Below are 26,529 nucleotides of genomic sequence, written 5' to 3' on the forward strand. Positions count from 1 at the left end.
AAAAGCCCTGGTTCAGTCATTGAATCAAGGCTGGTGTAACAGAGTGAGTGGTTATTTCACTGCTGCAGCTCCTGGTTGTATTACACTGTTATGTGAAGTGCAGTGGGTTTCCAAGGTTGAAAAGCATCTCTTTCATTTTATAAATACATGAGTTTTTTCTTTTCTTTTTTAAAATGAAATCTGAAAAAGTTCCTGCAGCTTTGTATTTGCCTCTTGAAGAAACAGGCATAAAATAGAAATAGTCTATTAAAGAACTACCTCAACATTGTTCAATAAGTTTCCGTGTTGTTGTTGTCGTCCACCTCTAAATTTGAAGAGTCTCCTACTTCAACCATGGGCCTGTTTTCTGGAAGCACACAACAACAACATCCTTCAACAATGATAAATAGAGATGCAAAAAATTGAACAATTCTTTTTTTAGAAACAATAAACCAAGCATTTTTTTTTCTTTTTTTTTTTTTATTATTCCAAAATGTTTGGGGTAAAAGAAACTGTAAAAGATACAACAAACAACCCAAAGCGAGGGGAAATGAACACAACAGAATAGAAGAAGTGACACAGCTGCCACTCAGGGTGAAGCAGGAGCGGCCCTGTCCTTCAACCGGGGCTGCAGCTGAAGTGTGAAGGTGCTAGTAGTCAAAATAAAACATCTCTCTCCCTTTCATACGCTGACATGAGCACTCACGGATCTGTCCAGGTCGACCTTCTTTATAGTCAAATGTTTGCAAAACAAAACATACAGGTTCTCCTCCGCTGTGCCGCACACAACTGAATATGAATTAAATGCTTGTAAGAGTTATGTGGAGCTGCTGCTGCTGCTGCTGCGGGATGACGCTCAAACATTGTGTATGTGTTGTCTAAAAGGCCCAAATAGGATCGAATGTCCAAAACAGGTAAAATACAGTAAGGCACTTGCTAGACAAATCCAACTTTAGATTGATTTTAAACACAGAGGTCATATGAACAGAACTTTTATTATACAATCAGCAAGTGTGGCCACCCTGTAGTTAAACAATAGGTGTGAATGGACTCTCCACAAATCACCATACAACTTTTGAACACACTTAAAAGATGATCAAACAGTGCACAAGGCTTTTCAACTGTTCCCTAAAACAGACACTGCCGGAGCAGGAATGATTTCTGAGTTTTCGAAACTTAAATGACAAAGCAGGGTGAATATCTGCAGTCCAACTAAGTGCTGCCTCCTAGAGTCTGAGAGAAGTAACTGCATGTTTTAAGTTTAAACAAACATATATCTGGAACATCCTGATAAAACAACATCAGCAGTAACAATTATTGTTTAGGAAGTGTTTTTTATTATGATTTATAACTAGTTTGACAACTCTTAAAGCAAGTATACAAGGCTTACGAATACTAAATGTTATTTAAAAAAAAAAAAAAAAAAAAAGAGGGACTAAGACAGGGGGGAAAAAACTGGAGTGGGGGAGCAGTCTGATCAATTTACAGGACCGAGCTGTACACATGGACGGCTGCCAACCTTGATGCTGGGCTCCAAACATTTCAAATTTCTAGGGGGAATTTTTTCAGCCTGGTGCACCTTGACAAATATTCATTAGATTTCAAAGATGTTTTTTTATTTTTATTATTATTATTCCTCGTCTTTAATCTCATTTGTATCCTTCGGAAATCAGAACTACTTGAGAAAAACAGGGTCAGACTGAAAAAAGGTGTAATGAGATATGCTTCGATACTTCGAACTGAAAACAAAATGTTATTAACTTTAGGTAAAAACAATTCACCGCGTTGATCCTCACTGAAGACAGATCTGGCCTGGCGAGGTTGTCATCTCCAACCTAACGAGAAATAACTGAAAGGAAATATGCCGCCATCTTAAATTGGCTTTGGATGTTTGGTACTCTTGGTTGCTGGGATTAGCCCGGTGCCGTATCCCTACAGCAGCAGAATTCCTTGTTAACTCTCTCTGTAATGAAGGAAAAATAAATGTGTCCAGGCCTGTTGTTTGCTCCTACGGCCGAGACACGAGGCGACATTTTCAGGTGAGAAGCCGCCGCCGCCGCCGCTGCTGCTTCTTCGTCTTCTTCTTGCTTTCGGCGTGCTGCTGCTCAGAAGAAGCCCCCGAATCACAACTTAGTCCAGTATCCCGAAACTCAACATGCCTGACGTGACGGGTCAGAGGAACACAGCAGAACAAAAACAAACAGCCTCCGTTTCGGTCTTGTGGACCATTAAGCTGCACATTCTTTGAGTCTTATGCACATTTTGGATGACGGATCATCAAAGGAGTGACAGGTATCGTGTTGTCTGGGAGACCAGACTCCGGGACCAGAACCGCCAGGCTCTCCGGCTGTCGTGTTTCTGATACAGTCTTTTGCTTCATGATGGGGATAAAAGGATGAGACACAAACAGGCTGCCTCTGGTCAGGGAGCAGCAGTAATGAAGGTTTCTAGAGGAATCTACAGTGAACTTAAAGAGTCTCTTTAACAGAAATCAAACAATGATCGTTCTCTCCGGACCGTTATTGTCTTGCATTGTAGATATGTGGAGGAAACAAAAGCACAAGAGTAACAAAAACTGTCTTTTTTTTTTTTTTATGAGTTGGACGCTTCACTTGTGCAGTTCGGAAGAGGAGGAGGGGGAGGGGGAGGGTGGGTTATAAATGTCCAGCGGTAGAAACAGAGGGATTTATGGGACCTTCTTCTTTGACCAAGTGAAAAGTTTAGTATCTTTTCAAACGAGTCCTCATCTTCCATCTTCCAACCAAAAAAAACATGCTCCATCCTCGAGCTCCAACAAACTGCTCGGTGGGGTGGGTGTGAAGTCGTCCTGGATGCTTTCTGCAGACCCCCCCTTAACAAAAAAAAAATGGACTCATGATCTGTATCTATGAGGAGAAAAAAAACGTCTTCGATCCGTCAAGACTTTAAACCGAGGGACTAATGGTTGACGAGACCCTGCAGCATCATCATCAGGCGCCGCGCCCTCTTGCTGAGCGGGCTGTGGGGGTCCTGCTGCAGGAAGGCGAACAGCTTCGGTCTGACCTGGGCCAACACGGAGGACATGTGGTCTCTGGTCAGCGGGTCGCCGTGGTCCAGGTTCATAACAGCGTCCTCCAGGTAACTGCACAGAGATACAGATAACAAGACGGGTTGTTAGATAACCATGTCGACAAAGAGCCGGGCAGATATCATCTCTGGTAGACATGAGCGGGAGAGACGGCGCTAAAGAACAAGTGTGTTTCGCCATCAGGCAGAATGATGAAAAATAACCAGGAAAATGACATGAGATGAAAAAGGCGGTTGACTTGTGCATCTCAAACCCCAAACCACAGCTTCGTTCACTCAGATGTAAAAGCAACACAACAGTAACTTCTTGCTCAGACTTTTGTGTTTTGACCCTCAGAGCGGCTGCGGGGGACACCGGCACGGAGCTCTATCACTGTCTCAACCGTGTTTTGCAGCTTGAATGTCAAGCGCCGTCCTTGATCACCTTCTTTCCTGGCCGCCAGCCCACTGTCTGCATGTGTACGTACGTATTCCTCTCAAATATCACAACAGAAATTGAATTTTGCTCACTCTCACCTGCGTCCTGTCCTCTCTCACCGCGTTTAACTCCTTGATTAATTGTTTTAGTCAAGACATCTGCTGACTGCTCAGCCCAGACTGTACGTACTCTCTGTTCGTGTCCTGCTCTCTCACTCTGTGTCTTTCCAGTTTCTACTATTTATCTCTGTGTCTGCAGAAGTACCTGGTCCCAGCCGAACCATTAGTGCTGTTCCCACATAGCAGAAAGCTGCCAAAATACTCTTCATAGGGACATTTAATGTCACTGCACATAACATCAGACATACTGCATGCAGGAGATAATCTGCCTCGAACTGAAATCTGTCCAACCCCTTGCTTTAAAAAAAAAAAATCACTCACATGAACTGCTAATGATCCTGCAAAGACCACAGTTTTTGTGGATAATTGCAACTTCTCAAGTCTTAACAATGCCAGCAGTGCTTTTCTGTCTCTCTTGGTATCTCTTCTGGGTTCTGAAGTACAGCAGAGTGGCCTCCTTCATTTTGTGCACAGCTCAAAAAGCACTTAAACCTTCGGATGCAAAGTCTAAAGAGCCCGAGTTATCTGTCATTTGATTTGAACAAAGACTTGAGAAGACAAGAATTTACCATGTGTCAACCTTGTGTTTTTGTATTATCCTACAATCAGCCTCGCTATTCACACTCAGTCACCAAAGCTTGGAGTTTCCTGTACTGTTTAAATGCAATTATTCATGAATGGAGGCGAAACTGACAATATGTTTAAAAAGTTTGTGATTTCTCCTGGTTGGATTCTTTCCTAGTGAACTCACTCCCACCGCATTCATCCAAACATGGCTGTATGAGCTCTAATAACGCTTTAGACTGAGCCACACCCCGCTGCCCTCATCTTTTTCTCCAGATGGCACACAGCGGCACCAGAGGGCTGTATTAGCAGCAGCAGGCAGCTGCAGTGTAAACGCAGCACCGAGTGTGTTGCTGTAAAAGGTCTCTGGTCGAGAAGAAGATTTTCTGAAGGAGAGACAAACAAGAGGAGATGGGATGCAAACACTCAGAAGATAAAAAACAAATGAAGTGAGTGGGATGGGGCTCACTGAGGAATAGGAGGAGTCACATCCGCTCATTTAGTGGATATAATACTGTTCAACACAAACACACTGTTATAGGAACAGAAAGAAAAAAAACAGAAGACAGGAGGGAACAACAGGATAAAAGATACAAGGACACAGAAGGAACAGAACGATTGAGAGTATCCAAAAATTGCGATGCTATTCACAGGTTCATCTGAGCTCCCCCGACAGCCATGTAGCAGGGCTACAGACGGAGCAGGGTGATGGGGTCAGCAGTTTAGCACCGTTTGGCACTCGGGAGACAGAGAATAATGGACGTACAATGGAGATGAGATGGGGGGCGAAAGTTTAGGCAAAGACTGACTTTATTATTGATCGAGGGGCACATGGTGTTGGAGAATGGGCGTGTAATAAAATTATAAGTGTGTTCGCTGCTATTGCTTTGTAGGGAGAAAAAAAAACTGAACATAAAATTAATTTGGGGAAAAGGTAAGCTTACACAGTTCACAGGTTTTTGATTAAAGCCAATGACATTTTCCAAATTTGCAGGTTATGCCTGCTGCATTGCAAGACAGGTTTTACACCAAGCTACAGCGAAGTGAGACAATAATTTAATGAGACGATGATTACCTGCAAAGTTTACAGATAACATTGTTTGCGTTCTTTTAAAAATGGAAACAGTGTGCGTGTGTGTGTGTTTTGGATGTCAATATTCATGTGCACAAATATTGAGGTTATTTTAATTATCTACGTAGAAGATAAAAATGGATTCAGTGGCTTGTCTGAGCTCTAAAATGACACCAGTAAAACCTTGTAGGAAGAGCACAATAAAAATAAATAAAGTAATAAAATACACTGTGATGCATTTCTTTAGAAACCTGGAATCTGGTCCTATGTAGGTGTCGTTATGTGGAGGACAGATTGTGCTTGAGGCTTTTGAATGCAGCTGATGTGCCGTGTCAGTTAGGGAGCAAGGTAAACTACCATATTGTCCCCGGCTACTTGTGGTTCCAGTGTCTTCATCTACAAATAAACACGCTACTCCGAACCTTTAGGAGAACCATGTGATCTTCCAGGTGGGAATGATGTCACTATGGACACGTGCAAAGATGAAATGTTCAATGAATCCATCATAACCTTGGTTTTTTTCCTCACCTGATTTTGAGCTCGGAGCGCGTTGTGAGGTTGGAGGAGAGCTGCTGGATGAGTGACAGCAGCACGGGCTGGCTGAGAGGGCAGGGGTGCTGACCAAACACCTGCTGAGAGTCAATAGTCTCGCACACATACAACACCAAGTTCAGATCTGTTGCCGACAGAGCCTGGGGACAAGTGGGAGAGAGAGAAAACTATTTTGACACATCCTTGACATCAACAGGTCAAAATACCACCTTCCCTGTGTTAGATCTGTAGCATGTTACGTCAAAGACCAGGCTGCTTGCTTTATTCTTATTTATAGCATAAAAACTAAGACTTACAATAACACAACCATCTGTTAAAACCATGTAAAACTATGAGCGCAGATGTGTTATTCTAAACCCAGCTATGAGAATGAGTGTGAACCAAAACCATGGAAATGTGAATTGAATTGTGTGAAGATGATTGATTACAAAGCAAAGAGAGCGTAGTGGCCATTTAGAAGTGGTTCAGGTAAGAACTTAGTAATGGTCAAGAAACAAACATAATGAGCATTTCGTTGCACAGCTAATGTACAAGTGGGGTCTGCAAATGGGACTGCAGTAAATTGGTGTGGGCCTGATAGTCCTTTTGGGCCCTGTGTGTGTGTGTGTGGAAATGCATTTGTATTTTAGGTTATGTGTGTGTTTGCATTCATTATCAAGTGGAAAATACAATTATGCTGCAACGGCTAGATGTGTGTGTGTGTGTGTGTGTGTGTGTGTGTGTGTGTGTGTGTGTGTGTGTGTGTGTGTGTGTGTGTGTGTTACCTGCTGGAAAGCCTGGTTAAGCTGGCCCTGCTGGAGGAGCTGCAGGATGTTGGCCTGCTGTGTCTGGTAGTCGAGGTGTGCCGTGGGGACGGGCGTGCCGGCCGCTGACCTCATTGCCTGCATGATGCTGGAGGTGACCACTGCCTGCTGCTCCTTCATCGCCAGGCTCACCTCCCCTTTGACGATGCGTTGCACGTGGCTAAGAATAGACTCCTGCAAACTGGGCAGGAAAAGGGCAGACGAGAAAACATAAGGACAAAAAAGTTACTATCAGGATTTTCGACCACAACGTCCGGATTGATTTGGTGTAACGTAAACGTAAAAACCCTGAATCTCGGATTAAAGTTCTCGCTCAGCCAGGTATTGTCATTTGTTGTTTTAAGATTTTGAATTTTTAGTTGGCCAACTACTTGCTCTCTGCTCCACCCCCGACAAATGTATAAACTCTGGAGGGCATGAAATTAATTGCAGAGGGAACAAGAGACCCGATCGAATTTATGTTCTTACATTAGCCCCAGGATTAAGCTTTGCTTGTTTCTACTCTCCAATCCATTACACACCTGCTCGATAGGCAGTGAATAAGGCCAGGACCGCTGCTGGCATAGGCATCTGCTGATGTGCAGATCTGATATCAAAAATGTCTGCTCAGAATGCTAATCAGTGACATCAGAAAAGCCAATAGGAGTTATTAATCAAGAGTTAACAATGACAGCTCGTAGTGCAGGATGCTATGAACCTTTCAGTGTTAAAGGCTGTAAGATTGTACTTAGGGAAATGTATAGATGTGGGTTAATGACGTGATGCAACCCAAGTGGTGTAACCAGTATTTTTTCATAAAACTGTGACTATGTACAGGAAAATAAATCTGGACTCAAATGTGGAATAAATATAATTCACTTTTGCAATGCAACACTATGTTTCTTGACAAATTTGACATCGCTTGTCACATTATTGAGAAGGAAAGAGGTGTTTTTAGGATCAGTCCTGCTCAGTGTTGCCAAAATGCATTAAAATTGAAATATAGAAACAGCAAAAAAAATCTATTTCAAATTAATGTTTTCAGAAGAATTTTTTTTTTTTTATAAGTACACTTAAGTCCACTGTAGGTGGATCAAATATTGAATATTGATCCTTCTTTTGTGGTCATACCGTTTGACATATTCAGTTAAAAAATGCTTCAAATGTCATAAAACCCACTACAAAATGTACATTTGAACAAATCTAATGCTTTTAAAAAACATTTTCTTTAAAGATATTTTTGAATTGCTCATTGCTAACATTTATTTGTCTCTGACCCATGTACCAAAATAAAGGTTGAGGACAAGGCGAGGGAAACGAGACAAAAGGTGGAAGTGGTTCACACACACAGGAGGAAATTCAGTTCAATACAGAAGTGATCAAACAACTTAATAAGCAGATTTCCGATCACAGTTGCTTTACAGTGAGATCAATGATACTTAGCGAGGATACATACTTTCCCACCATCATCTGGATCTGGTGTTGGATCTCTCCCCGCACATTTGCTGTGATGTTATTGGCCATCTGATCGCTGGAGCTTTGGAAGCTGTCGATCATCTGTTGGAGCTGGGCGACCATGGGGTCTCGTGTCTCCTGCTCCCTCTGTTTTCTGCTCTTCATATGAGTCTCGAGCTGCTGGATGTCTGCAAAAGACCAAAACCAAAAGAAATTCATTTATTCAAGAGTAAACCGTTCATAGCACCAGATTCTGCTTGTGTTAGTGGTTTGAAGAAATTATTGTTAGATACTATGAAAACTAATCAAATCACGAAGGTTTCTTGTCCCTGGCTCCAATAAATATTCCGTTTTTAACAAAAGCAAACTGAACAGAATGTATTATGCATATAAAATATTTAGCCTTATGGTTAGGCAGGTCCTGGATGATGTGTTACAAATGTGATTTTACTGTATTTCAGTGTATTCAAACGTAAACCTATGCATCCTCAACAAAGAGGATGTAAACAACACAGCCGATGTCGTGCACCGTAGTTATGCATCAGCTCAGGTGATAATGTGGAACTCAAAGTGAGAATATTTACGGTACACACAAATGATGAACTGAATTTGTTTGTGGGTTAAATTAAAATACGTGCAGCTCAAAAGAATGCACTCAGGTTGCTATTGTGGCCACTCTTAACTGTGTTTGTCTTCCTGCTCGACTCACTTCATGACAGCCTTGGTGAAAATTTGAAAAACATCATCTTCCAAGATGGGCACGAATACAATCTCGGAATAAACACATCAGTGCCTTTGCTGAGCCTGAAAAGGCAACGTTAGAAAAGCTGTCCCTGAGCTTTTTGAATTAGGTGGCTATTTAATTAGACTTAGATAAACAGACCCTGATTTCAGGGCCGGATACTGGACACAACATGAACAAAGCGGCATTCCTCCATCAAGAGCCATCAGAGCAGCACAGTTATTAATATATTTTCTGAGCCTTTTAGAAAAGTAAGTAGATATGACCTTGCGTTGTAAACCTCAACTACATTTTGGTATTTCATTGCAGAGGTTTCCTCACATTCTTGTGTTCCTTGTTTGAAGCTGTCATTGATTTGCTGGAACATGGACTGGCAGCCTCTCTCAAAAACAGGCAGCACAATACTCTGAAAGGCATCTTTATAGGCTGCCTGGATGGGCCCCTGCATCGCTTCGGCTGCTGCTCGACCGATTGCATCTGTCGTGTTCTGGAAAATATAGAGCAGAATGAGAAGATTTGTGTAAAACAAGACCAGGATAGTATACAGGACTCACCCTGCACTGCATAAATAAACAATATGAACTGCCTTGTAACTCTATGCCTCCACTAACCAGTCACGTTACAGGAAATATGGTCAAACCTGCCCCTCTGTTGTCGAGTTAGAGCGCTGAATAATGGCCAGAAGGGTTTTTGCAGAACATTAAATCACTCCATATCACTCCATCTCTTTATTCTACTAGACATCTGTGTTGCATTGTGCCAAACTTAGCACATGGATTCTCCTTACGGGCAAAAAAAATATTTTAGGGGTTCACAGTGACCATGAAATTTGACCTTTCACCTTCAAAATCTAACCAGTTTATCTAATAGATAAAGAATATATTATTCCCTTCAGTGTTTCCTGAGAAGAGTGGGACAGACAACCTGAAAACATAGGACCTGCGGCCCTGAAAGTCTCCGGCGTGGAGGCATAGAAAGGCAGACAGGTGATGGAGTGAGCCAACTACAGCTACCTACCTTGGATTTGACCACCTTGCTGACATTGTCCTTCAGGGTGACCTCCACAGCAGTTAGTTTAGCAGCAATTGTGTTGTTCAGTTGACCCGTCACGGGCTCCAGGCTCTTCGAGATCGCTAGAGAGGAAATAATTAACAAGACAGATTAGCAAGAAACTAACCTATAATTAGGCCTGTGATCGAGGACGGGGTGAAACGACAGGAACATCTCATCTCCGAATTAGAGGGCAGGAGAGGCGAAGCAAGAAAACATCTCTCTTAAGACTGCTCAATATTAGTGTCACAATCCAACACACCTCAGCTGTCTTTGTTATATTTAATTCAGCGAATGCCTCGGTTGACCTCCAGCATTAAGATAACAATGTGATTTATTGATGTACAGCCTGATGTGCACTTTGTCCTTTTTTTCCACTGCAAAACTAAACTTTGCAGGCAAGATAAAAGAAAGTAACCAAAACACACCGGTCAGAGGAGGACCAGATTTATTCCAACTTTGAAAGGCGTGTAAAACCTGCAATGACTGCTGAGGCTTTAAATCAGGGCTTCAGTGATCTGATTGTTAGAGAGGTATCCACACACTATCACTCTGCAGCAAATATCATTTCTTTCCGAGTGTCCTTCAAAACATTTTTTTTTTTTTTGTCACAGCAAGTCACACGACATCTGCATTCAATCATCGAAACATCAAAACACTCATTTGCATCCACATTAACATTTGCAAGTACTTTTTGAAGAGACATCTATCTGCAGCAGCAACACCTGAACATGAAAATACTTGCTACATCTCAAACAACCAAATGGTGCGATACCACCATCATCTGGTAGAAAAGCTAAGGCTGTCTGTAGTACCAAGATGAGTCACCACCTACAGCTCACCTTGGTTTGTAGGACTCACTAAGCCGAGTCTACACACTCTGGGGAGTCGACTGGCCTCATGTCACTACAGCTACTACTACGACTACTTGTGGAGTCCAAAAAACATTACTAGTTTTTGGGGCTGCAACTAACGATTATTTTCATTATTGAATAATCTGTTGATTATATAAACGATTAATCGATTAGTTGTTTGGTCAATAATATGTTAAAAAATGTTGAAAAATGTCAATCAGTGTTTCCCAAACCACAAGATGACGTCCTCAAATGTCTTGTTTTGTCCACAAACCAAAGAGATACTCAGTTGTCATAACGGAACAAAGAAACCAGAAATATTCACATTTAAAGGGATAGTTCAACATTTTGGCAAATTGGCCCATTGCCATAATTGCTATAGTCATAGCAGTAGGTTCATTACCTTTAATTGTAGGTGTAAGCTATTTTTAGTGCAGCGGAGCGCAGCAGCAGGCTGCTCAGAGCTACGCTATGGAGGCTAAGGGAATTTCTTGGTTTCCCTCATTAAACTCATCAAATACAAAATCCCAAAACTCCACAGCGCTTTTGTAGACAAGTTGTGACCTGCACAACCACCACGCTATGAGATAATGACGGAACGATACGAAACGGAGCCGTTTTCGAGGTAAATACATACAAAACCGCTGATGCGCGTTGCGTTCAGGGACAGTTTTTCAGCAAGCAGTCTCCGTATTTACCCTGTATTTACCTCGAAAACGGCTCCGTTTCGTATCGTTCCGTCATTATCTCATAGCGTGGTGGTTGTGCAGGTCACAACTTGTCTACAAAAGCGCTGTGGAGTTTTGGGATGTTGAATTTGATGAGTTTAATGAGGGAAACCAAGAAATTCCGTTAGCCTCCATAGTGTAGCTCTGAGCAGCTCACGGCTCTGCTCCGCCGTACTGAAAATAGCTTACACCTACAATTAAAGGTAATGAACCTACTGCTATGACTATAGCGATTATGGCAATGGGCCAATTTGCCAAAATGTTGAACTATCCCTTTAAGAAGCTAAAATTTTCTTAAAATAACTACCCAAACCGATTATTATATTATCAAAAATAGTTGACGACTAATTTAATAATCGATTATTGTTCAATTAATCGATTAATTGTTGCGGCTCTAGTAATTTTACACGTTGCTGCTTAGCATGAACTCCGAGTGTGAATGTTGATTCCTGTTCATGGACCTTTCCTTACTTTAAGAGTGCTGCTGCAGCCATGACGATTCATCCTATTAACCGTGTTTCTACCATTGAATGAGTTTAGAAACATTATTTTAAGGCTGAGAAACTACATTGTGTTGCTTTAACAAAGCCTGGTCATCTCCATCAGGGGAAGTAACCTTAGCAAACCTCAAGATTATGAATGGAAAGAGATTCAGGTCCACGAAAGAGGTTTTAAACACCTAATACTCGACACCAAAGTGCTCAAAGAAGAGACTAACTTAATTTTCTCTGGGGGCGCCAAGGAAACTGAAAGTGGTGTCTTGCTTAACTGAAGGTTTTGGCACAGCACACATGTACACGAAACCTCTTGCACTCCTACTTTTGAAATCTCTGTCATGAGTCTTCAGAAAGTTCCCCTCGTGTGAAGCGGAAATAACAACAGCCTCCCTCTAGTCGCTGCCTGGTCTGAAAAGCAGCTGGGCTTCGTTAGAGGCATCACCCAGCCCTTACTAAATACCAGCAGAGTGGAGGGGTGACACAGACCGCAGCGTATCTATGGCAACGTTGTTAAGGCAAGAGCTATTGACATTATTAGTTAATAGTTATTTCCCTGCCTCTCTTCCCAGTGTCAGTCATGTGAATAAAGTACAGGAGCACAGTGCTGCTCAATCAGATATTCTCTGTACTATTGATCATAGCCTCAATGACGTGGAAACACTGAAGCAATCATTACCCAGACTCGTATAGTTTCACTTCAGATTTGGTAAATTAAGTCTTGTTTCATGTCGTATACAACATGTAATGCCCTGATAGCATCATATTTGAGATTCTTAAAAGCCTCCAGGCCTCAGTTACCTCAGGGTCTTTCGCTGAGGTGCCCTTCCTCACAGAATACCACAGGAAGACAGCACTCTCTGCACATGAAAAGACTTTTCTCTCTCCTCCCTGAGGTCTATAAAATGCATGCTTGCCCACACACTAACGTGACTCTGGATACCGACATTATTTGACCTAAACAAAAAGGTACGTATGCCTTAAAATAAGAATGAATCATCTAAATTCAACGCTGCAGTCCTGGACCCTCGAGATGCCTTTGGAACATTTTTACACAAGTTGGTACTTGATGCACTTGAGGAAATTCACCTTCCTCTCTGTTGACATTTTAAGTGATGTGTACAAAGGCTCTTCTCTTCAAGTCACCTGTGGGTATAAAGTCACAGGGCATATACCACTCACTGTAGTGCTGTACTTAATCCTAACCATCAATAAGTGGATGAAATTTTGCTTTGTCACTGTGCCCCTCCTCACAGCAAATCACCCAAAAAAATCCTTCCCGTCTATGCTGACCACGACTTTCAGGCCTCACCCAGAGATGAACGTGTTATTAAAAACATATTATGAGTTCTTAAAATGGTTCGGCTTAAAAGTCAAACACATTTAATGTGCAGTCTTGTACAGAAATGTGTTAATCCTGCAGATAGAGTGTTAATGACATGCAGACGGATGAAGGCATTTCTAGCAAGCTGATCAAGTGCCAGTCTCTGGTGGCGACTGTCAAAGAGCTGGGATTGATTTCAGATCACTGATGCCATGTTTGATTTAGCCTGTGCTTTCTGCACCTTTCAATATGAGGGAATATATGACACCTCTGCACATAGGAGGCCTGTGAAGTGTCAGTTTAATTGGAAGAATCAAATTGAGTATTTGAATTGGTTTTTTTTTAAAAGTTTCCTTACTTTGTGGGACCGTTTTCTTCATTTCGTCTCGCAGCACTTTGTCCATTCTGTTGGTGAGAGCTGAGCTGAGGGTGTGGCTCAGCTGTTGGCTCAGCTGCTCCTGAAGCTGCTGCTGATGATTCTGACTCTCGGCCAGAACTCGCTCCAATCTGCGCTCTGAGGTCAGCGATGGTCAAGGCTCAAAAAATGTTATGGTGTTCTCAATCAAGACCAGCATGTACCGAATAATGACGCCTCTGCAGGGGTTTGTCCTACCAGAGGAGCGTCTCAAATGGAGCTCATCCTGTTTATAAGACCTTTTTTCTGCAACTTAATCACTAAACTTTGTGCTTCCATGCTTTCAGTTGAACCAATTTACACCAGGTCTCTGGTTGTGTAACCAAAGAAAACACATGTTGCTACTGCGTGATTCAATTTAATGTCTGAATAATGGCACCGCTGTCGGCAAATCTGCAAAATAAACAAACTTTTGAAGACCAAAGGATACGTTCCTGTTCCTGGTGGTTGGTGAGGACGTGCTCCACCTGGACCATGATGGAGCTCTGCATGGCTTCAATTTGTCCACGCAGCTCAGTCAGCTCTCTCTGCTGGCTGCGCAGGAGCATCAGCAACTCATCCTGCACCTCTACGTTCATCTGTGAATAAACAGAAAAAAAGGGAATGAACATTTTTGTGTTGAACACTGAATTAAGTAGATGAGCATTCACAAAAAGACAAGAACTAGCGGTAACACTTTATAAGTACACACAACAAGCATTGGTTAAGCTTTAAATACTGAATTCATCATTTATAAACACATGAATACTCATTAGTATGTTGTTTATAAACACAGTTCAAAATGTTTTATCATCATTGATAAGCACTAACTGTATTTATAAATGTTTAATAGTGTTAAAAGTTCGGTAAAAGTGTTACCAAACTAGCTAATTTGTAAACAGCAGAAAGCATCTGCCAGCTTCTTTTGATTTTCCAGTCCACGAGAATCAACGACTGGTTTAAGTTACATGTTGACTATGACTTTCGAATTACCTCAAAAGATTTACATAAAACCATATATTACATAAAATAGCGGCATTATACACTCATTTGTGTAATAATCTTACCTGTCCAGCATCCATTTGCCTGGACTGAGAAGATTCACTGAGGAGAAGGAAGACAGAGACGTTATAAACATTAAAACACAGTGTAAATCCATGTAAACACTGTGAACATTCAAATCAATGACATGAAGACATCATCTTCCTACTATATTCCCACTCTGTACCCAAGTTTCTCGTGTATCAAAAAAATACCCGTCATCTTTTTTGGCCTTCCTCTTGAGTTTTGGCGAGCCTCGTGGTGAGGTCTTCCAGTCCTTAACTGGGAGTCTGTGAGAGGAGCGAGAGCCACAGTTCCCTGAGGACGACCCCAAGCTGGCCACCTCATCGTCGGGGTCACTGAATAGACACATACACAAACAGACCACATGGTAAGAAAGCTGCTGTACACCATGTGTGAAGCTGCTGTACGCCATGTGTGAAGCTGCTGTACGCCGTATGTGTGGTTGCGGTAATCACCTTGGAAAATTAACAACATCACAACATTTTTGTGTCTTTTCTAAAGATGTGTTACCTCTGCTCTGCACCGGCATCTTGACTGTCATTCTGTGTGAGGTGATAGGAGCGCCGATGGTAAGGTGAGCTCAAGTGCCTGTCCTTTGACTCCTCTCTTGAACTGGAAAACAGTAGACACAGGCCACAAATTAGGTTGATGAATGATTCTCACACTTATTTTACAATTTCAGCCCGGGACACACAAACTGACTCAGTCCTATTGTTAGCGCCAAATTATCTCTTCATCTCTCCATTTACAGCCTTACAAAACTACTTGTGTGTCTGTGTTCATAATGGCTTTTCTGTCATGGGTTTTGTAAATAGAGAACAAAGATGGCTTACAAGTGATAATTTACAGCCAACAAAATGTTATCAAATAAACAATATTTACCTATTACATTCTGATTATCATCTAAAAATTAAGAAAACACCCAAGTTTTGCGGTCAAATTTAGCAAGTAAGATTGCAGAACCTTATGTATTTGAGTATGTTTATAATTATAATTGTCCAAAATTAGGAAATTCTTACCACTCTCCTAGACCATTGTCCCTGAGACTGTTCCTGGTTTCTCTGGTAATATCAGGTGCAGCCGGCCAAGGTGTGAGGCTAACGCTGCCATCTGAAGACCCTCCTCCGACCCCAGGGTTCTCCTGCGATAAGGCGTTCTCCAGTAAAGACGGGGTGTGGCTGAGTCTGGGCTCCGACTCTGCCGCCCCACCCACTGGCCCATCTGCCCCGCCGAGTTCGAGTGGCAAGAGGCTGAGAGAGACAATACAGTAGTTTGGTTCATTTAAAGGACAGTGCTGGTGTATTTTCAAATTACCATTATGCTCAATATTACTTCTTACAAGGCTTTCCTTCCTTTTTGTCTCAGTCGGTTAGTGTGAACTCCAAGTTTTTCTAAATCGGCAGTGTAGTGTGTCCCCAGCTTTACTGGCTCCAGCAGATTTTTAATGACGACTGGGGATCACACACTTAACGACTTTGCCAGATGAGGGAGCACAGATTACACGATTTGTCAAACCAACTGAAGACACCTGAACGCACCAAACTCTCGCAAAAAACTCTTGCGGGAGTGACAGTTTAAGAGTGTAGTGATTTCCACAGATGCGATTTGCTGATTTAACTTGTGACTCACTTTATTAGCAGAAGTGGGCTGGGCTAGGCTTTTGTAAACGACGCCTCAAATATGAAAAAAATTGGTGGTGTTAGCCAGGCTAATCTGCTGTGAGAAATCCATAAAAAAGAAAAAATGGGTATGAATCAAGTTGTGGAGGAGTCGACGTTGAGTTCATACGCTATTTCATTTGTCCCACCTCCTCTTTTTCATTGGCTGTGGGCGACGTGTTTGTTGTGACGTGCGTTTGGGTCGGTACACACTACCTGACTGCATCCAGAATCGACTCAAAAAAATCAAACATGTTTGAATTGCTGCAGCTGAAGTCAGGCAGCGTCTGTTCCCCATCACACACTAACAGATTTCTGCGCCAACTCGCCATGCCGACTATCCCCAACTAGCGCCGACTGGTGCAGACTAGACCCGACTGTGAATCGTGGCTAAAATCGGGCAACAAATCGTGTAGTGTGTCCCTCCCCAGCTTAAGATAGTAACATTATGATCACTGGTCATCAGCATACCCGTTGTTGGCACTGCGTGGTGAGGTGAGCAGGTGCAGAGCGGAGGCAGCGGAGGCCATGCTGTCCGTCTGGAGAGCCGAAAGTGGTAAGGGCTCCAAGCTGGACACGAGTCCACGCTGAAGCTGCAAGGTCTGGGACGCAATTTCCGGCATATCCTGGGACATGGCTGTGGAGGCCGAGGAGATGACATCAGGGGAGCGGGCCCTGGTCGGAGAGGCCAGTGGTGGTAGGAGGGGAGAGTCCAAGATCTGAGGGTTGTCAAGTGCAAGGGGACCACTAGGGGATGCCAAAGCCTGTATATGGAGAGAAAAAACATTTTGAAAAAGACCAAAAAACTGAAAGAAGAAAAAAAAACATATAATAGGAGAATTTTGAACAAGAGTGCGTCAGGTCCTACCTGCAGGCTCTCCAGACCAGGCAGCAGCACAGCAGAAGCAGCTCTTGGGCTGCTGGTGGAGGCAGAAAGTGTCAGACTACTGCTGCTGCTGTTCTCTGCTCTGTTAGGACTCTGACTGACATCATCTATAACTCTGCACATAGTAAGACAAACATACTGCACTCAACCATACATGTTAATGAGAGCGACAAGAAAACAAAACAGGAACAAAAATATGTGGGTCCGTCAACCGAATAATGTTGAGCAGGATCTGAACATAAAATATCCACATAAGATAAATAAAAGTCAAACACAAAAAAACATCTAAACTGCAACTGGAACATCTGGGTCATTTAACACTGAAGAAATTAAACTATTGAAATTGATATAAAGGCGCGTGGTTAAAGAGATAATCTGAGAACATGTGCGATCAACTGTAATGACTTTAACTACACACAGTAGGGAAGAGATTAAACATATTTTCACATTACAAAATCTCAGGTGGATGGTTTTATACTACACAGTACAGAGCCACATACCTGTTGGTCGAGTCAGAATTGCTGCTGATTGCTGTTACAATGGTCAAACTGCTGGCGCTGCTGCCAGGAGACGCCGGTACCTGGAGGGCGACAAAAGAGTAAATTATGGGCTGCGAATGCTGTATAATGAAAGAAAAAATCAACTCCCACGGGTTATAAAAACATATGTTACATTATTCCCCTTGACTTCCTTTTTTATGTTCCTCAGTTGACGTTTCACAAGAAATTTCACAACTGTACCAAACTAAAAGCATGATGCATGATGATGATGATACAGAACTGAGTGTCTTTTAATATCTAATATTATCTTTGGCTGTTTAAGATGAACCTTCGTGTCAATTCAAGCAGCCAAAGATGAAGCATGTCTTCAGATTGCAGACAGACTGAATTAACAGGGTTATGGGTTTGTATCTGTAAAGCACAACATGCGGCACTCAACACTTGATGTGTGGGAGTCGGTACTATTCATGGGCAGAGATGTTGCTAGGTGACAAACAAAAACATGTCTGAAGCACAGTGTCCATCTGCTGGAGATGAAGTGTTTTTGACCATTTTGTGGACTGCATGTTGAACTAAAACTCAGAAGTAGTCCTGACAAGCAAATATCACTATATACAGTTGTATATAGTGTAAATATTTCCCAGGTGCTGTATTGAGATGAGTATTTTTACCGAAGTGCTTGGTGTCATGAAGGCATCTGGAGTCATCAGCTTGGGCATTGGTCCAGTGCTAGGGGCAGAGTTTGTGAGGAAGTCAGCAGGAGCAGGAAGAGACGGGATCTTCCTCAGGTCGGTCTGGGAACCGCTTCCTGAATCCTTGTCAGAGCTCTGGTCAGTGAGATGGTCTGAAAACCCTGCTGTAAATACAAAATGTGAAGAGTTCTTCACTCATGTGGCAATATTTGACACAACAACAAAATCAAAACCTATGTGCTATACATCGATGTCTTCACAATGCAGGATTTCTTTAAATGTATAATATGCAGGATTTAGCAATAAATAGAAACAATAATTTCAGACTTATACAAATTATCCCTGTCAACCATTAGATAAGGAGTGTTGAGGCGAATTTTTGCTGCAGAGAACCTGCCCTCTGTTGGTATTTTCTTGTTTTGCTGTGTTTGGGATGTTTCTGAGCTGCAAACACTTACGTAGCTGTCTATGATGTAAATATCACAACCAACACACACCCACTTTTACGATGCAGGATTATTCAGTTATTTGGTTTGGTCGGATAAAACTAAACCTCCCACTTTTTTCAACACACTTTCACAGATGATCAGAATGTAGACAATGGAAAAGAAACTTTTGTAAAAAAAAAAAATTAAAAAGCTACATCTCCATAGACTGAGATTCATCCTTTATGTTTGCTTTATTCTGAAATCATGGGACTGACTTACCAAAACCATCCTGAGAATCAGAATGAGGCAGGAAGGCTGCAGAGCTGGACCCCCCTGCGGGCTGAAACCAGATCTGGACATCCTGCAGACTCCTGAAAACACAAGCAGAGACAAACACACAAATTTACCACTATTCTCTACTTATTTTTGGAACTGTTGCACACCTGTGTGCCAGACTCAACGGTGGTGCCCCCGCTGTGTAACCATGACATTTTAAACATCATGATTCAATTAGCTTGAACTGAAACATCATAAACCAGTTATAGCAATTTGGCATTTATTTATACCAACTGCCTATGAGCCAAGCTGTACTCTACTCAATGTGAGCTGGTATCAGACAGTCGGTGGAGGGAGACTTACTTGGTGTGAACACAGTAGAGTTTAATCTGGATCCCAGACTTGGACTCTGTGGGTCCTTGAGTGCCCTCTGGAAGAAAACAAACAGGATCAGTAATGCTGTGTTAAGTAGATCAATGCTGCTGCATATTTAATGTTCTAAAAGGGGGAAATAATTTTAATTCACCAATGATCCCAAAATGTTACCAAATGAAAGCTGAAAATAACAAATCACCTTTGTTTTAAAGGAAACTGTGTGTATGGCAGTCCTTTGAATAACTAATAACACACCATACACAGTTTTCAGGGGTAGAAACTCTATAAAAAGCAGACTACAGGAGGGAGGAGTGATTTGATTTTTGTGATGCGGTGCATGCATGTAAATGTGTTAATGTGCACCTATGGTCATGCTCTCGCTCTCCTCCTCTGCAGGGAGGACCTCAGTGTGTTGCAGTCGGCAGTGGGAGACATCCCGGACTCCAAAGCTGAGGACGGGGTGGGTGAGAAGGAACTCGGACACAGCTGTGAAACTCGCCCTCCCTTTGTCCAAATCCTGTCGCAGCTCTATCACGTACAAAACCTGAGAGGAATGACACCAATACCATGTTGGTGAAGTCCAACGCAGGTTAAAAAGGTAATGTGTGGAAAGGTCCGGATGCCAAATCCAAAACATCAAGGATTTTGAGTTGGTATCACGGACAAACTATCTCTTGTTCTAGTAAGAGTGGCTTTTCAAACAAGATTAACTCAAACTGAGTTCTCTGAGATGAGGCAAGATTCAATTTGATTTAATTTGTGTTAATTTAACTGGAGACATTTCCTGAAGGAAGATCCGATTTTAACACACAAGGAGGCCGTTTGTCTTTAGATTAATGCTGAGTGTCAATGGAGTAACACTAGAGTGATAGAAAAGCAAGTTAAGTGTTTATAATTTGTATCACTATCAGGGGATGAGTCAGTACTTGATTACTGGTTTAAAATATCTAATGAGAACATTCCTGAAACTATGCATTTGAAAACACAGTACTAACCTTCCTCTGTACGTCGGTGAGGATGAGATACTCAGCAGCGAGGTCCAGACTGGCCTTCAGGCTTGGCAGAGCTGAGGAGTTGAAGGGATCTGGAGAGAACCTGGAAGGAAATACTCATCATTAGTATCTTTAAAGCTAAGAGATGGTACCTGTTCCAGATAACCCTCATGTGATGATCCCTCATGACATGTGTTTATTCAAGAGCCAAATCTGACAGCTAGACTGGTCTGAAGCGCCAACATGTTGATATTTATACATATACGTTGTGTTGGAAATGGAGGTTCTGCAAAAGTGATTTAAATGTTGAGCCAATGAATAACCTGATGGTCTGTAAACAGGTCCAGGAAACCGTGCACCACATCTTCAACTCCTGGTTCTGATCTGCTCCAGTTATGAGGAACCGCCAGAAAGGAACCCTACGGATAATAAACATGGAAAGAACCAGGGAAGACAAAAGGAGAAACAGACCACAAATTTACAAAAGAATTGAATCACAACAGCCTTCGTTTAACCCTAAAGTGCTGTAACATGACAAGTTTCACTGAAAGCAGTGTATGCATATGTGTGTACTAACTCTGGGTCCTGCCGCTTGTGGTTGTCACAGAACAGAAGGCAAGAGAGGGGGCGCCCTCCGTGTGGCCGCAACTCATGGAGACATCTGGACAAAGTGAAGAAAAAAGTGAAAAGGTGAGGAGAAGATAAGAAAAAACTTAAATAGCCTGCCACACACACACACGCACTCAAAAACACATCCTCCTTGCTCACCTGGGCTTGTCCTGTCCTCCTTCTATATATATCTGCCAGAACTTGATGTATCCGTCGTGGCTGGCTGTGGCTAACACAGTCCCATCTGGAGACAAGGCTCCTTCACTGACTCGCTGGAAGGACACACATAAAACAACACAGAGTGTCAGTGCAAGTAATTTATGTAGGAAATCCACTTTGTACTTTTGGTTCTTGTGGTTCCACTTTTTCCTCATCAAAGCATCTTTCACAGTTCTGAGTCTTGCTGTTCAAGTATAAGAGCTCTTATGGCAAAACTGTATTGACTAGGAGTGTCACGATTCTCCAAATCCTCGATTCGATTCGATTTTCGATTTTAGGGTCACGATTTGATTCGATTCTCGATTTTTTTTTCTTTTTCTTACAGCACAGAGGCCTATGCCATTTTCAGACTAGTCTAGTCTATGATCATTGGTTTTAGTCATCAAATTTTGTACAGTAAATCTTATTTCAAAAGATGGGCTACATGCAATTTCCATAATGTATCACATTAGGCACTATGGTCACATTTAAATAATTTATTTACAATATAAAGGTAACAATTTTCATGATCCAGGGGCCAAAATTGCCCTAAGGTTTTGAAACAAATATATTTATATCTGTACATTATCATAATTTTATTTTCTTTAATTTACCGTCGCGTCATCTCCTGATGTCGACTTCACCTAATATAAACGAGATTGCGCTGATACAGAGAGTCATGTGGCAGACAGTGGGGCAGAGCTGCAGCTGCAGCTGCTGTGCTGCGATGGACCTGATGATCAGGTCCTGATCAGACTGGTGGTGGCCCACAGTGAATCAGTCCCGGATCCTCCACCGTCACCAGATCCCCCGAAAGCCCCCGCAAATAATACATCCACAAAAAGTTAAGTGGCAAGTTGCACCTTTTCGTCGGCTTATTATTTGCGGGTTGTTGTTGTTGTTGTTTTTTTAAATATTATAACGTCACTGCAACATGCGGCTCAGTGCTTGTCGGTGTTGTGTAGTCAGAGCTGTGTCTCTCCTGTTTACCAGGTAGGAGGGGGACAATAGCCCACCTAGGGCTGGGTGATAAAACGCTATAAATTGTGAAATAACTTTTCTTCGATAGAAATATGAGACGTGGTCTGCATTTGTTTGGGTTGCTGCAGACGTGCACATCAGCTGACACCGCCGGTAAAATAAGAGAGAGAGAGAGAGAGAGAGAGAGAGAGAGAGAGAGAGAGAGAGAGAGAGAGAGAGAGAGAATGAGTGTTGTCTCGAGAGAAAAAGGAAAGGAGAACTCGGACCAGTGACTGAAAAGACGCCGGTGCGCAATGGGGACAACAGGCAGTTGTAGCTTTGCGGGGGGGGGGGTGGATCATCGATCCTCTCTTTGACTTCGATGCTCGAGACCATGACGTAATTTCGATCGATTTCGATAAAAAATCGAAATCGTGACACCCCTAGTATTGACCTAATACTTTTCTGGTGAAGTCCTATTTTTAAAAGGTTAAGATTAGTGTTTGATATTGATCCGTACCTGGGTGTGTCCCTTCACTGTGATCAGGCCGTCCTTCAGGTCTGTGGCATCAATAGGCCAACTACTGTTGTTGGCTCTCAAGACTTCCAAGTCCCACACCTCCGCCTGAAAGGGGAAGGGAACAACATTTAAAATCAGGGATACACAGATGCTACACTGTGATTTCAGTTCTCTTTTTTATTTGTATTTGCAGTTATGTTTCCTTTAAGCTTGGTCAAATTGCGTTAAGGCAAAACACTGTTACCCTGTCCTCATGTAGAAGGGCCAGGGTCTGGCTTGTGTCATCCTGGTTTTCCTCATTGTCGTCCAGGATGAAGGGACACCAGATGAGACGACGGTGGGAATTCAGTGGAGTGTTCTCTGGCCGTTTGATGTGAACCACTATCTGATCTCTGCCAGGAATATGAATTAAGGGAAATGGGAGAGAAGAGGAATTCTTGGAAGATGCATTTCTGTCATTACTGGGACGGACGTATTTGGTGATGAATCAAAGGGTTTGAACTGTAATGTGTATAATTTCAGTGGTGGTTAGACACAGAAATATATGCAAATACAAGACAAACACATCTTCCCAAACACTATTTTCAGTTTCTCCCACATCAGGATACAGTATCTTGTTTCCGGTGCAGGTGAGCTGCCAGACCATCAGGTTGCCTGCTTCATCTACACAACCCAACAGGGAGGAGTCCAGATGGGCAAAAGCCAGATCTGTGACGGCTCCAGTGAATCCCTTCAGTAGGGAGCGCTCGGCAAAGCCCAGACTCAGGACACGGATCATTGCATGGTTGTTGGCTCCTGTAAGAGGAGGTGGTGTTTATTTATTATAAAATGTAATATTAAAAGTTAGATCAAAGAACCTGGGATATCACAGTGGACTATTTAAATACTTGTCGTCTATACTTAACACGGATCAATGTAAATACACGATTACTGTTTCAATGAACAACTAACTGGACAAAAATCCCACAATCCAAGACACACAATTGTTTGTAATATTACTTATTGATTTATAACAATTGTTTGTTTTACTTTCAGTTTGTAGTAGAATTAACTGATAAAGAAATAGCTCAGGGACTCTCACCTCTGATGGCGTAGGCCAGGAAGGAGTTGGAGACAGCGATCAGTCTACCATAATAGTACTTGTGCTCCCAGTCAAATTTGGCAACAGGCTGAATCTTCACCTGAACAGAAAACAAATTCAAAATTATTTCATATCCTCTCAACAAATTACTTTTTAATATGTGGTCATGCTCTGCCTATGGCCCTTTTTCTGTTAAGAACTAAATGTAAATACTGAAACTATGAATTAACATTAAAAGTGTGAAAATTAAAGCAGGGATAGATATCCATGTACTAAGATGAGCAGGTCATCACTTCTAAGGAAACAAGCTTGTGGCATTCTGTTGAGTAACTACAGATGTAGGTTTTGATCGATATAAAAGTAAAATTACATAAATATACCATAATAATGCATAATAAAATAACAGCAACAGATCCTTTTTTGTTGCACAGTAGCTTTAATATTTTACTTAGTTGGGGCGGTAGATAACCAAACTTGTGATTTACACAACAACAACTCTTTTTTGAAGCCGATAATTGGAGTTCTTACCTTGTTGCTACCTCGAGCCTTACTGTTGATGCTGGAGTCCTGACTTGCTACGATCTCCACATTATTCGAGGTGATGGGGATACAGGTGGACCCATCATCACCCGTAAGGCAGCTGAAATTGTAGCAGATGGAAATCAGTGGATATATGGATTCAGTTTCTTCAAAAGCTAAAATGCTGACAAATATACTCTTGGTGAGTTGTTCAAATGACCGATTCCAAAAACCCAACTCACATTATCTGAGTCTCCTGAGCGGTGCTCATGTCTGTGGAGATGGGTCTAGTGGAGTCTGACATGGTTGACCGATCAGTGCTAGTTGCTAGAATGCCGGCTGTTCCCAATAACCCGTTCAACTCTCCATTGAAAGATGGCTTTCTCTCAACATCACTTGGCTGTGCATCTGAAGAAACAAATCAAATGCATGGGTTATATCAGTACACACAAACACAAACACACACAAAGATGTAAATTCAAAGCCAGCATGCAAAGAGTTAATGCTTGTTCTGTAAATTTCTTATTAATCTAACAGCACTAACAGCCTCATAAACAATTGTAATTTAGAGAAAGCCTGTTGGTGGATTTTCACATTCTGGTAGTGCTTATTCTTTTTAGAAAAAAAAATACCAACATTTTATTCTTGTACAATTCTGTCCAGTTGTGTTTTATATTCCAGGTAAAGTAGATTAAAATATATTAGTGCTGCTTGATCAGTTACAAGCTACAAGCTCCTACTAACCTAAAATGCCTGTTAATATACTTTAATAGCATGGTGAATGAATGGTGCCAGCAAGATGCCAGTCATTTTTCCTCGCAGGCACTAGTCAGCTCTCTTCTTACTACAGCCTAATACTTAATTCATACACAATTGATAATGTCGAAGTAGGGAAAACCACAAGTGGAGCTGATATAAAAACTGAATCAATACCACAAGCACAAGATGCTATTCAGGGATGTTCTAGTAAGTAGTATAGTATCTGACCATATCAATGAATGATATACAACACAGCTGAGTGACTATTTATAGAGAATGTGGAGCATTGTTTTTTCTTTCCATAAAAACAAACCAAAAAAACAATGCTGCATACCTCAACTCAACAGTGAACACCGTTTACAAACGAGTCATTAGGGCCAAATGTAGGACACCTGCGTTTTATTTTAACCGTCCACAATGACGAAAATGACTTCGTAACAGCGATTTGACAATTTACTGGGTTTCAATTAGACTGGGCAGTTCGTAAAAGGCGCCATAAACACAGCTGAAATGAGTGGGACCATATTAGCCAAGAACAGCGACCTTGGTGCGCAGTTTCGGAGGCTCAAGCTAATTCTTGATAGCAGTAAAAGTAACTTGGCTTAATGCGGTATTTAAAAAAAAGCTCCGGTTAAAGTTTCCTACATTGTGGTCACAAATGAGCAATTACCATAGAAGGCATTTTGGATATACAAATGAAAAGCAAACATTTTGCTAAATCTCCGTCGCCGGGTATCAAAAAGATATAAGTTTACCTACTACACCAGAAAATAGACTGAAACAGAAGCTAGCTCGCAGCGTAGCGTAGCTAAAATGCTGGACACTTTTTCTTTTCTTTTCCGGCGCAGTTAGCTTCCCAACTCTACGACAAACAAATAATGAATATGGAAATGAAAATTTTAAAAACAAATCAATGACATAGCAGGTAGCGAAACTACTGTAGCGCTAACTTCACTTCTGCAAAGCAAAGCAAAGCGTGCTAAACCATCCTCTAACGATTTAGCATGCTAGTTAGCTTAGCATTAGCTTCTGCGGCCTAAACGTCGTTTTTCCGTTCCCGGTCCAAACTTACCGGTGCTGTTACCGGGACGGTCGAGCTTGAGGATATCCCGGAGATGCTGGGTCGCACCCTCGATATCTATGTTGGAATTATTGGACGCCATGGGTGAGGGAAAGGGGGAGACGACTGGGTTTATTTAAGGGGGGAGAGAATAATAATTTCTTTTTTTGACGCGATGCTGCCTGTCAGTGTTGTTCACTTCGTTCACCCAGAGCAACCGTCTAAACTTCCGGTTACGTCCGCGCCGTAGGTTCCGACGTGTCCGCGCGTGCGTCAGGTCATTGGTTCCTACCTACCTCAAAATTCCAATGAGGATTACACAACATTTGCACACATATTATCAAACGTCACATCTGTT

The 26,529-nt window shown here is 42.1% G+C and overlaps 1 protein-coding gene across 1 annotated transcript; it reads right to left on the bottom strand.

The window, feature by feature from the left end:
* Positions 1–860: 860 nt before the first annotated feature.
* Positions 861–26,461, bottom strand: edc4 (enhancer of mRNA decapping 4). The gene is made up of 30 exons (XM_085779896.1): positions 26,184–26,461; positions 24,595–24,760; positions 24,362–24,473; positions 23,834–23,933; positions 23,361–23,547; positions 22,997–23,144; positions 22,753–22,857; positions 21,234–21,346; positions 21,043–21,126; positions 20,789–20,884; positions 20,469–20,568; positions 19,837–20,017; positions 19,462–19,528; positions 19,102–19,193; positions 18,374–18,558; positions 17,703–17,782; positions 17,185–17,317; positions 16,788–17,080; positions 15,678–15,908; positions 15,169–15,270; positions 14,850–14,993; positions 14,661–14,697; positions 14,045–14,192; positions 13,558–13,713; positions 9,767–9,882; positions 9,071–9,236; positions 8,009–8,195; positions 6,535–6,754; positions 5,747–5,910; positions 861–3,100 (listed from the first exon to the last, which is right to left on the bottom strand). The coding sequence occupies exons 1-30, from the start codon at positions 26,272–26,274 to the stop codon at positions 2,917–2,919; spliced, it is 4,188 nt and encodes a 1,395-aa protein (XP_085636022.1). The 5' UTR covers positions 26,275–26,461; the 3' UTR covers positions 861–2,916.
* Positions 26,462–26,529: the final 68 nt, after the last annotated feature.

This window comes from Trachurus japonicus, chromosome 6 (genome assembly GCF_045865225.1).
Source record: "Trachurus japonicus isolate A0001 chromosome 6, Traja_1.0".
Classification (NCBI taxonomy): domain Eukaryota; kingdom Metazoa; phylum Chordata; class Actinopteri; order Carangiformes; family Carangidae; genus Trachurus; species Trachurus japonicus.